We start from the raw sequence: 12,923 nt of genomic DNA on the forward strand, positions 1-12,923 counted from the left end.
CTCTTTGTAAATACTGATTGATTTTTATACTTCAAAACTTACCTGTTGGCAACTTATGGCACCTTTTTCATTAAAAGAGTCCTTCAGAGTCCTTTTTCATTAGAACTGGTAACTCCTGCCGTCAGCCCGCAAGCCTGGTTGTCCATAGTGGTGCTTTGAGCGCGATATCCTGAATCTGTGATACAGAAATGAGATCACAGAGATGATCTCCTATGTTATATCTTGTGCTTCTTCTGGCCAGAAAAGCCACCAGCACTATTGGTCAGTAAGCAGTTTCCTGCCTTTGTCTGTTCACCGTATATTCCATTTTTTAAAGTCTTGCTGTTCTTATGCAAGGATTACTAAATGTAAAACATTCACTGGGCTTACAAGGGTGATAAATTCATAGACAAATATTCCCAGGTAAGAAGGACCATACGGGAAACTCGATCTTTATTTTAGTCTCAAATGTAGAGGAGTTTATCAATTAGCACAAAATAGCTACTGTGGCAGTAATGACTGTATAATAATTAATATTTTAATGCAACTCCCCAAATGTATTCTAACTCAGGAAACAGAGTGTCACAGCTTTTGAAAACCCATAGAAATGTTTCTCCTGAGTTCACTGAATTGTGTACTGCCGTTACTGTTAGCTGTCGGAGGATGCCATTAATTACTTGAGCTGGATTGGATTACCTGGTTTGCTGGGAAAGACAGCCTTCTTAGAAAGGCCAGTAATTTATACTACTTCAAAAATCCTTTTGTTCAGCACGGAAATTACCTACTTTTTGTCTTTTACGTCTCTATGAAACTCAGAGATTTAGAAAGTAGGGCAGAAGAGGCCAGTGAGACATTTGTCCAGATAATGTGGCCAGTTGCTGTTAGCTTACAAAGTAAGATCTTACTCAAAGAAGCCAGTTATGAAGTTAAAGTACTGTACTGTGAGTGAGAGAGCACATGTATGAGCTCAATAAACTAATTTAAGAACAGATATTCATATAAAAGGATTAACTTGCAGTTTAGCGTGCTGTCTTTTCATCTTATCATCGGTGTTATTACTGGTGTGCAGATATTTTGAATTGATCGCTTTATGATGTTGACTGAGCTCATTGTAGTCTGGTACTGAGATTAGATGTAGGCTGTGGAAACGATAGCAAAGGATGAAAAAAAATATTTTTTGTAATTACAGCAAACCAAACCATTTCATCTTCTTCCACTGCGTATTTTGAAGTGAAAACCTCTTTGTTTTCTATGTCTCTTGTCAAAAACACGAAGCTTGAATATGTCAGTGCCGTCTATTCAAATGGAAAGAACCATTTAGATATATTTTTTTTCCTTTAGATTATCCAGTGCTGTGGTTTTTCCCCCTGGCAAGTTTGAGCTACACTCAAAATATTCAAATAAGAGTGATAAGGGTGCCTGGTCTCCCAGTTGTTTTTTTTATTTATTTACAGGAAGGAGTGTTTAAATGGTATGTAGAGGAAACAATTATGCAGGGAGTACAAAACCTATTCCTTACTAGTTTCTCTCCCCTCCCTCCAACCTATTTTCCTGCTATGGGTCAGAACTTAACAGCTCTCGAGAGTGCCTGGCTGAATAGCAGCAGGCTTCTAAATCTCAAATCAAGTGCTCTTCAAAGCACCTTACTTCTCTCAAGATGAAAACTTGAGGCAGGTTTTTCTGTCTGGCCTATTCATCAAGTATAGTCGACTGCATTGTTGACATTTCTAAACACTAAAGGGATTTTAAAGATCTTATTGCTCTAAAGAGTCTTACTTGGAGTAGGGAATAAAGAAGCAAAATGAAAAAAATACTGACACATGAAAAGTGCAAAACTAAGTAACCGCTAGGAACATCTGAAAGCAAATAACTATAATTTGACATATAGTATCTGTACAAAACACATCTTTCATATAGGAAGCTGCTCAGATGTTCAGCCCTACCCCCAACATCCAGATGAATAGTAATGTTTGTTTTAATCTCTTTTACTTACATTTAACAGGATACCAATTTCTATCACTCCCATTTAATACACTTGTTTGAGATTACACTGGGTCCTACAGTCCAGCGTAGAGTCATTTCACAAGCAATTAGTGTGACCTGTCTTTTAACCTTCACCAGCCACTTCTCACTCTGGGCTCAAACTTTCCCTTGTGGGTCGGTCTGCCACAGGGTAGTCAATGTGACCACTGGATCACCGGTGCAGTTTTCATGGGTTTTCTATAAGCAGTATCAGTCACTGGGTGAAAATATGCCACAGGATGTTTTCATATCAAAGCAGATTGCTCCAACACTGTGGATATTAAATTACACTTCAGCAGCTTTTGAAGTCTAAGGTTATTTGGTAGAAGCATTACGAAAGGACTTCGTTAACTTGGGTTTTAAACTGAAGCCCTGGTAACTCGTGACAAATTAGTATTGAAAGTAGGAGATCAAAATACGAATGCTACAATTTCTTCCACCTCACCTGGGGGTTACAGGGACTGAGCACCCTTCCAGTATCACTGCAGGTTTTTTTAGTGTGAGCAGACAATGATAGCAGATTTGCTTTCCTTTCTATTGGCCTGGCTTTTGCTTTGCTGTGGAGCATCTGACAGCTGAATTTACTGTCGCACAGCTGAAGTTTCCAGTTTGTGAAAAGCTGCAAACATAAACAAACCGGTCATCTGCCGGGCAGCCCAGGCTCCTAAGTGCGGAGGATTTTGTGAAACAGCAAGACAATCATCTGTGTAAGTAACGTGTGCTTTTAAAGCAAGGATTGCTGATAAGTTTGCACTTACACCGCACTTTTTCATCTCTAGCACTGTTTTAAAGTGATTAAATAATCCCTGTTTTTCTTCACGTGCTACTCCTGCCAGGCTGACTGAGAAAATACCTGTAGCAAAGAACTTGTCTACGCACGAAAAGCAAAATAAAAAAAAAAAGATTAAAAGCTCTAGAAAATTAGTCTGCTTCAAAAAGCTCTTAAATTGTTCCTATCCCTGAAGCTTTACAAATGTGCTAATTGCTGTGTTCTGGTCGTGTCATGTGTTTGTGCACAGAGGTAGGGAGATCCCCTGTTCGCAAAGCACTGCCTGCTCAGGAGGGTGCGGGCTCTGGCCGGCCGCCTGCGATGAATCTTCCTCTGGGCAGCGCGTGCCTCGCTTCGGAGAGCCCAGAAATGCTTTGCAGATGTGCTGTGCTGCCTAGCAATGGAAATTTTCTAATTCCAGCTGACCTAAAAAAGTAGATTGACTGCCGAGTGCCGGGCCACTCGCAGTGTAAAGCAGCAATGACCCCCAGCTTGCATTCTCGTTTACCGCCCCCTCCACACACTTCTTCCTAAGCAGGAACTTGCCAAACCTGTGGCACTGGTCTCTTTGAAACAGAGCCTTTCGTAGCATGTGTGTTTTACATCGTGTAGTGTAAGGTAAAACTCAAAATACTCAAACTCAGATAGAGGCTTCTAGACAGTGTGTGTTGTCCAGAAATTTCAATTCAGAGTCCATTTGCGGTTCTGTTATCATTCCTTTTTTAGTTGGTAGCTTGGGCATTGAGATCCATTTGTGACGTAGACTTGCTGAGGCAAGTTATATCTCAGAGCACAACCAACCCCTCTGCAGAGCATTGAAATCTGGGCAATCTTACTAAGAGGCAAAACATTTGTTATCAGTTTATTTGTATTGTTCCACACCCTCAGATGAAAGGATAATCTTTAAATTGATGTATTAATGAGTTTTCTGAAACACAGCAAAAATTTTGAACAGAGACAGAAGATTGGTAGACAGCAGTGAACTTTAGCAGATAGCTTTGGATGAGGACTCTAATATTTGATTACTTTTCCAGCTAGGCTGAAATTTTAGAGGTTGACAATGACATTGCAATATGTTGGGCTTCCACAGAACAGATGCTTCCATTTCTGAATGCTATTTCTCCCCTCTCTTCACTCACACAGCTTTTGTTTGCATACACGGAGTCTTGGTTGGGAAGCTTGAACACTTCTCAAGCATTTCAGCAGAGAGACCCAAGTTCTCGTAGAGCAGCGCGGGCTTCGCCAGCAGCTCTGGAACATTTCCAGTGAGCCATCTGTGGTGTGATAGGAAATTCATACTTCGTGGCATGTTGCAATGTCATTCAAAGAAAGAGGAGCGGAGTCACAGTCTCGGTGAGAAGTTTCATGTAGTTGCAGGACTGAATTCCTCTCCGTAGCTTCTTACTCTTCAAGCTAAGAATTGCAGGAAAGAACATCCGTCTTTCCTGCACAAGCAACAGAGATGGGCAAGCACTTGCAGGAATGATTCATCTCAAAATATATAATATAGGTTAGACAGCTGACTTGTAGACAGCTGCAACGAGGTTGAATGAATCCATCAGGGAAGAGAATGTGACATGAACGTTAGCGTCCATCCGGACTATCCTGAGAGCCCAAGAATTATTCAGACTTACATTACAGTCCCACAGTCCTCCCACATAAGCTCAGGAGAAGAGGTTGAGCAAAAAGAACAGATCTAAGGATCTGTGTTAGTCTCCTTGCTTTACATATGTGCCATCAGACCCATGAACTACTCTTTGAATTTAGAACAGTATTTCTCTTCAGCTTTTACAACTCCAATCATAACTATAACTGGTCTAAATAACGCCTGCTAGCTTTCCCTTTTTTCACTCCTTTTGTCACTTCTTTTCTTTTCTTCCCCTATGCCTGTTCTCTTACACTTGGCTTTCTATGCAGGATATTTTTTCAGATAGAATACATGTGGTCTCTTTTTTCCACTTAGAAGAAGAAAAAAGCTTTGGCATTAATACAATATTTATATATCATGATGTTTTTCATTCTGCCTGTACATTTCAGCTTTTAATTCTTCCTTTATGTCTACTCTGTATATTCAGACTGTAAGTTCTTCAGGACAAAGGCAGTCTTTCAATATGTGCTTGAAAAGAGCGTGGTAAATAAGTATTATGATTGTGTGCTAAATATGTAATTCTGATTGTATTTCCCTGAGTTTGGGATGGGATAATTGGCCAAACATCTGTAGTATCTGGACTGCCTACAGCCATCAGTGAGTATTCCAGGCCCCTTTATGGCATGGGAAGCTTCTTCACCATGCAAAGATTACAACTGTGATATAAAGTGTGGCTGTCTCTTGTAAGCATGATTTAAGTGCTCCATTGCCAAACTAAGGCTTGGAATTCTCAAGCATCAGAGAATGGAAATCTTGTGATATTTTTCTCTTTCCCTTCAATTCCTTCCCATGTAGCAAATCATCTTCAGCACATCTTGGAGTCTTTCCTTGGAATGACAGAGTCTGTTCAAACAGCTGTTGGTCACTGGTGTTTTTGGTAAAGCATTGACAAATGCTGCACGTGTAAAAACCCAGCAGTGCCTGCTCATGCATTAACAGAAGTTCCTCCGCATCTAGAACCCTCTAGGGATTCACTTTACACAAACACATACAGCACAGTATTTTTCTGGTACAAATGATCTCTGAGATGTTTTCACCTTAAAGAAATCGAGTTTTAACTCCAGACATGGGACACGTAGTCTTCTAGTTGGAGAACAGAAGCAGTGCCGTGCAGCACATCCCACCAAGTCAGCACAGCTTGTATGTCTGTATGGGAGGTATGCTGGAAGGCTGCCCTGAAAAGGCACATACTGAAGGAGACTCAGCTTTCTGTAATGTGAAATGTCTTTTACAAAATCATCACAAGAGGAAGTGGTTTCATTGTTCTTTGTTTTAGGTCTATTTGAATACTTTTTGTAGTATTGGAAACCTACAGAACATCAAGGCAGAACATCACTGCCTTGAAAATAAGCTGGAAGTCAGAATTACTCTTGTTTTATCTTATGTTCTGTAAGTGATGGGACGTAAGGCTTTTATAATTGTGTTGGGATATATTAAGAGCTGTTAGCTATGTATAAAAATTATTTTCATGGTAGCGATGTGTCCCTTAGCAAGCAGATGGGGATATGTAGGTACAAGTATATTTCTTACTGAAAGCCTTCTCTCATCACCTGATGTTAACAATAATTAATTTTGACAGTTCCGATTGTGCTTCAACTTAAAAAAAGAAATAGGAAACGCATATGATAGGTGTGCTTATTTTAACATGGGTAGGTATTGTCCTGATTAGTTATAAGTCAATCACAGTTACCTGTAAAGCAGAAAATTTTAGCATGCTCTTTTAAAGTATTTTATCTTTATAATCAATTTAGAAAATATTTACCTAATGGTGATTTTTAAATGGCAATGAAACATACGTGAATATCTGTAAGCAAGATGAGTTCTTGTCCACTATACAGAAATACAGCTACCTGCTGGTTTGTCTCTTCATTTCATGGAAATACTGAGAAGAAATGTAATGTGAGATTCTTAATAAACTGGTTTTAACACAGTTTGCCTAAGGCCTCACTGCATTTGTGGGATGATAGTTTGGCACCATCCTTGCCACAGGTTAAAAGTACACATGGACTGTGAGATGTGAGCCGTAGCCCAAGTCCAGCACTACCCTGTGATTTCTGCCTGACCCAGGCCTTGGCTGGGCTGGGATGACTTGCAGTGAGAGTTTGCAGCTTCCTCAGTAGTGAAGGGCTTTCTGCTGTGCCACTGAGAAATGAACTTACATCAACTCAGAAGTATTTTTAGAATTTGTGACCTTAGTAAGAGTTTTGCATCTTTTCATAGTGATACTGTAATGTTGTTGTTGAGTGAATGTCAACACTAGTGCTATGTCACTCCATTAGACTGCATGTCATATCAAAATGTAAATCTTTTCACCGTGGTACACATCTCTGGTGGCTCTGGACTTGGAAGCTGGCAAGAGAAGAAGCCAAAACATAAGCCACCTCCACGTCAAGCATTTGAGCAAGCTCTTCTTTCTGGAAGAGATTTAATTTCATACCTGCACATCTTCTGTATTTAACCTCAAGACAGCAATTTGTTTTCGCCAAAAAGAACAGCTGGTTCCCATGCTGGGCAGTGACCCGTGAGGAAGGCAGGAAACACAAAGTCTAGTGAGGCTAGTGCAGGTAACATGCTCAGCATGGGTAGCAGAGCAGCGCGGGGCTGTGCATCCTCCACGGGCTCCCTCGTTCCTTAAAGTATGCATTCCTGGTTTGCATTTCCAGATGGAATGTCCTTCTCCCCAGCCTGCCCATGGTGTCTTATTCTTTATCCAGGAATCTGTTTCCAGACAGGGGACGGTGACAATCACTTGACAGTTTGATTATTTTCAAGTAAGAAACCAGGTTCTTGCAAGAGGAGGCTTTATAAAGCTGCATTACAGCCTCCTGCAGCTTTCTCCTTGAACCCATCTTTTTCATGTCACCTACAAAAATGCCAAGTCTTTTCCTAGGTACATGGTAGTCAAAGTACATACTAACCAATATAAATGAGGCGGTAAAAAAAAAAGATATAAAAAGAAAGCATAATGCATTATGGGCATCATAAGCAGAAAAGGAAGCAATAACAGATGAACTGCTGTACCTCTGTGCATGCTTGTCAAAGAGAAGTGAGTAGGATATTAAGCTCCCCGACTAGAAGCCTGCATCTTTCATTTTCCCAGCATTCCTAAAATTCTTCTCCCCACCCTCCTCTTCCCCCTGAACCAAATCCCTTAGGCTTTGGTGACTTCAGTCTTCACAGAGTTGCAGCAAATGGAACTGGAAGGGATCTAGAGAGGTCATTCACCCATCTCCCTGCCCCAAGGCAGGACTGTAGCCATAGTAGACTAATAAGCAATTTTTTGGTCGGACATCCAAATAGAATTATGAAGATTTATTCGTTTAAAGTTGCAATTTCAGAAATTTGGGCTCAGTTAAAATTTTCATGTCAGTGTTAGCAGAATCACAAGGTTGGTTGCTTTAGTATATCTCAAGATCAATCTCCCACCTCTTCTTCTGATCGGACTCGGTGATATTGCATCACTGATGTTACCATTGATTTGTCTGCTATAGAATTACACTTATAATACAGTGATGGTTTTGGAGAGATATAAAGAAGAACTATTTGGTGTTTAGTTCTTTGCCTATATATATATTTGGTTACTGTATTATTACTAAATATTTTTATACTTAAAGAATTTCCAAGAATTTTTTCTCTTACTTGTCCTCAATTAATGAACTATTGCTGTTCCTTTAATGTCTTGGACTTCAGTTATTTATGAGTATTTTATCCAGTATAAAAGTAATCTGTACCTCACACAGACATATATTTCCACAAAAATGTAAAGTACTTTGGTGAACCAATTACTGTTTCTACTACAGAGGTTCAATAAGAGATTTCACTAGGACTAAAGGATTGCCCAGTGTCCCCTCTGGCCTGACACTTTACATCTTCTTATCTTCCTCTTCTACTTTTTTTTCCACATTGAGAACAAATGAAGTCATTAGAAGTTTTCTTCAGGCCGAGAGGGAGGAGCAGAAGCAAAGTAAGGCAAAGTATGCAATAAGTTTTGTCTGAGCTGTTTTCCTTTCGTAAGGCATGCCCTGAAGCTGTGTGCTTAGCTGTGTTCTGTGTAATTGTGCCTATTACTGCAAAGCCCTCCTGACCTGACCTGGGAGCAGTGGGAAGCGCCAGCAGATTGTACCCGTGTGCCAGTCACAGCTACAGCTCAAACACAGACATCATGTGCTGCGTGCTCAGGACTGCAGACACAGCCCCAGAGGAGGACAAGGTGGAGGGGCTGAGGCAAGGGTGGGTGGCCTGGGACCACAGCTTCAGGAATCTGAGCAGGGAGTGGAATATGGGCAGAAAGGAGTGAGAAAAAGGCAGGACTGGGAGAAACGGCTGGGTTGACAGTGGTCATTTCCAAGCTTAATGATTCTGTGATTCTGCAAAATGTGAGTGGAGGGGTTGGGAGCAGAAAGCTGAAAGTGGCTGGGGTGCAGGTAGCTGGAGGAGGGATGCTTTCTTATGAAAACCAGCTGCGGGGTCGGAGGCCTCAGTGGGCAAAGCCAGTCACAGCAATGAGAGAGACTGAAAGGGAGCCTCTGAAACAACAGAGAAGTTTGTCCACCAGGAAACACTTTGTCCAAAACTGGAACTTTAAATGCGGCTGTTTCTCTGTGGTCAGCAAATATCTGTGACAGTGTCTGCCCACTCTGTAATGCTGGTGCTCAGAAAGGATCACAGCCTATTCAAGCTCTCACTTACTGTGTGAGCACAGGTCCTGCAGTGCTGCCAAAACTACAGGGCTGTTGCTCATCCCTCAGATGCCTCTGTAATGCCACGTGATGCATTTCCAGTTTGTCTGTGTTCAGAAGCTTGCAATTTTTTTTTATGGTGTTAAAATATTTTTCAGGGTTAATATGTTTTGAAGCTGCACACAGAAAACATAAGGAGTTGCATCCTGAGATGCCTACTGGGGCTTTGTTCAGATGTAGCATTTGTGTGCTGGGTTTCAGATCTTAGTGTCAGGATAGTAGTCAGCTGCTTTCAGAGGAACCTGCTGCTGTATATTGCTCAGAATGCACCTGATCTGAGGGTGAAGGTGGCATATGCAGCGAGGCACGCTGCTGGAGATGTGCCGTTCACTGTAGTACCTGACAGTTGACCTGTAGAGAGGGCAAGACCTGTGGAAAGAATGGTGCTGTAACGAAGACAGTAGGAGGATGTCTTGGAAAGTGTCTCATCTCGTCCCACCGAGCTGCTGGGTGACCAGGTCATTTCAGCACAGGGTTTGTATTTCTGTGCTCCTACTCGGTGTCTGAAGCCCTGGCTTGGAGCTCCTGAAGAACTGCCGGGTGCTTGCAGTGCAGCTGGAAGCTGTGGTTGATCATGGGAAGCACGATGGGCAGTCAAGTCCTGAATGGCTCGGGGTATGTTCCTGAAATGAGCGGATACCTTTTGCCATGTTTTGTGTGCCTTGATTCCCTATCCATGACATGAAGGTATCTTTGCTGCCTTATCTCACAGGAATATCAGGAAAATACCATCGCTGGTATTTATGAAGCGTTCTAGTGCTATATACTAACATGCAAAATGCCATTCTGTCTTCAGAACGAGTCCTGAATAGCATACAATAACTATGTCAGAAAAAGCTCAGAGCAAACAGTGACAAGAAAACAAAATTCTGAATAGCTGGTCCCTAAGTGAGCAGTGTGCATCCTCCTCACTGAATTAGATGGGAGGAAAAGAGTATATGTGTATGTAACTAAACGCTGTATCATAGCACATTCAACTGTGAAAGCTTAATTCAGTCTCACCACCCAATCTGAGCAGTCTTCGTTTTGACTTTTCCCATCTGAGTCCTGCAGGGGCCTGCAGGTACATGGTGCCCTGCCAGCCTGAGTTAACAGGGTGATGGGCAAGAGCCCTGATATTGAGGCTTACCTGTAGATATGTCAAGATCCCTTTTTTCCTATGAGAAAAGTAGCAAAAGTATCAAATTAAGGGCAGCTGTGTATGTTTCTGTGTTGTGACAAAAGCAAAAATACAGCAGAAGTTGGCATAAGCATGGTCTGCACCGCCTAGTAGAGCACTGGAGCTATCACTGTTGCCCTGCTCCCTTCAGAAAGCTGCGCAGCTCAGGCTCTGCCTGCTAAATCTTTCAAGGAACTCGCTTCTTCCATGATATCGGTGCCATAAATAATTGCACGGTGTGGAAGGATGCTCAGCAGCCTCAGCTGCTGGCATTCAGCACCACACTGTCCAAAAGCCAGCCAGTAATTCACAAACCAAAGCCTCCGTATTACATTAATTTTCACCTTGTGTTACCATAGCTAACTCGTACTGCTATTTATCGCCAGTGTAAAGGAATCCTCAGGGAGAGAGTGGGAGTATTTTTGTCACAGCTGATCCATAAGGGTTATCGTGCAAGAGCTCTGTGCTTCTGGGCAATTGGAACCTGTGCCTTGGTGTCCTCACCAGCAAAATGGATGCCATGTTCCTGCAGCTCAGAAGGGACAGCAGAGCTTGTTTACCATGTCTGATTGCCTTGTGGAAATGCAGCTAATGTCACTGGTAGTTTTCACTGAGCGCTGTCAGCAGGACATGAGGATGAAGTGGGGTGGTGTTGCAGTCAGGGTGATCCCTCTCTATCTTCTGTCCAGTGCATCGTTTATTTTATCATTTATTTTCAAACTCTGCCACAAAGCGTGCATAAGTGCGTGAAGTTAAGCTACGTGTATACTGTCATGACACAGAAATGGAAGCATATGCTGCAGTGTTTGTTTTTCAGGGAAAATTGTGGAGATGTGGTTAAATACCTCCAGCAAATTTGGATTATGTTTAGAAAATTTTCCTGAAGAAAAATGTATTCTGATTTACAGAACCCTGAACTGCGTTGAAGCACACAATGAAAACGTACAAAGCTATTTCCAGGTCAGCCTAGAAGCATACATGGATAGGAGGATAGGATACATTTTTGTGCGCGTGAACGTCAAACAATCAGGAAAAAGTGCATTTGGAAATATGCTATGGAAAATGAATTCCGCTGCAATTACTCTCATTTTTTTTCTCCCTGTTTTCCCTCTCTCTTTCTGCTCTCCCTCCTGAAAACCTCCTGCCACAGCGCCTGCACTTGCCTCCAGACTTGTCAGACACAGTGAGCCGCTCAAGCAAACAGGATCTGGCAGAATCCGCCAAACTGCTGAGCTCAGGATGTGGTGCTATGGCCATCGGCAAGAAGCACCTGGACTTCTAGTGATTTCTACTTAGCAGTTCCACTCAGATTTGTATGACACTCTAATTATGAGTGTTAATGACTTATATAAATATTTTTCTTAATGATTTGACCCAGCAGTCTTTAAAAATACACGTTATCATATGGTGCCTTATTTTTTTTTTGTCCTGGTTTCTTTGTGCTAATTTGGGGCTTGATTGGATTTTGCTTTTGGTTAAAGCTTCTGTTATGTTGGTTCCTGCCATTGTTCTGCCCTACTGGAAATGTACAGTGTTTTTATCCTTTCCTTCAAATATGAAAATGAATATTGCTCCTTCATTTCTGTTTTTTTAATAATAAAAATAAAAGATTTTTTTCATGGTGGAATTTGTACATCCATGCCTTTAACATTCAGTGTGACTAATAAGTTAAGTTGGACTGTTTATGGAGACGAATGAATGAAAGTAAGCAATTTGTTATCACATGCTATTCCAAGATCTAACTGCACACTTACTGTTTTTAAAACCATTCTTTTTTGCAGCTGAAATACTATGAGGAAATTTCAGGAAATACTTTGGGTGTTTTATGTAATGTGTAACAATTAATTTAGGTTTTATTCTGATGTGCCAGTAATTGAGAATTGTTGGGTTTTTTTAATAGGAATATATTATAGATAATTAGTTTGCCTTTTGGGTTAATACATGTATTAAAATGCACTTGAATGGAATTTACTAAACGTAGAAAAAAGAATTGATTTCCTTATGTAGTTCAAAACAGTAATCCTGAACAATTGAAGTCAGCACTATGAAATTATGTCAACAGACATAATTCAAGATTGAAATTCAAGCCGACAGCTACATTAATGCTGGAATACCAGAAGAGTGCATTTGAGCTTGGGGAAGAGTATCACAACATGCTGGTCTAAAGCAGGGCAGAGCACAAAAGTAATTTGGGCTCCTTTACCATCGTATATGTTCTGCTTGTGAACTTGCAGCTGCTCTGTATGCATCTCCGTGTACGTACCATCAAACAAAAGAACGGTGGAGCAATGCTGACCTGTAAATTAAAGTGGTTTGCATTGTTTCTTCTGAGGCTTCCTTCCATTTTGAAAGGTAATATATTCTTCTCTGCCGAACTTGCAAGCCACCCAACTGTAAGATTGTATTACAGTTGCAGATTTTTGTCTTTCTAATAGTATATTACATGGCTGGAGTGAAATTGACTTTTCGGAGAACGTGTTAATGTGATGCAGCAATGCTAACTTATTTTGATGGGTTGGGAACCAAGAGTTGGTTAAGTGGCTTGCTTTTTTCTTATGCAGTCCAGGTTCTACTTCATTTTTTTTCTTTGACAACACCGTGTAAAAC

The 12,923-nt window shown here is 41.2% G+C and overlaps 1 protein-coding gene across 1 annotated transcript in view; it reads left to right on the forward strand.

Annotated features, from left to right (window-relative positions):
• The window catches only part of ELP4 (elongator acetyltransferase complex subunit 4), a 122,204-nt gene extending 110,264 nt beyond the window's left edge, over window positions 1-11,940 (forward strand). Inside the window, exon 10 of the mRNA XM_042882637.1 lies at window positions 11,467-11,940. Coding sequence (XP_042738571.1) covers window positions 11,467-11,598 — 132 coding nt within the window. The 3' untranslated portion in view covers window positions 11,599-11,940. The remainder of the gene's footprint in view (window positions 1-11,466) is intronic.
• The last annotated feature ends 983 nt before the right edge of the window (window positions 11,941-12,923 follow it).

This window comes from Lagopus leucura, unplaced genomic scaffold, assembly GCF_019238085.1.
Source record: "Lagopus leucura isolate 7727_CA_CO unplaced genomic scaffold, USGS_WTPT01 Super-Scaffold_100035, whole genome shotgun sequence".
In the NCBI taxonomy this organism is placed as follows: Eukaryota; Metazoa; Chordata; class Aves; order Galliformes; family Phasianidae; genus Lagopus; species Lagopus leucura.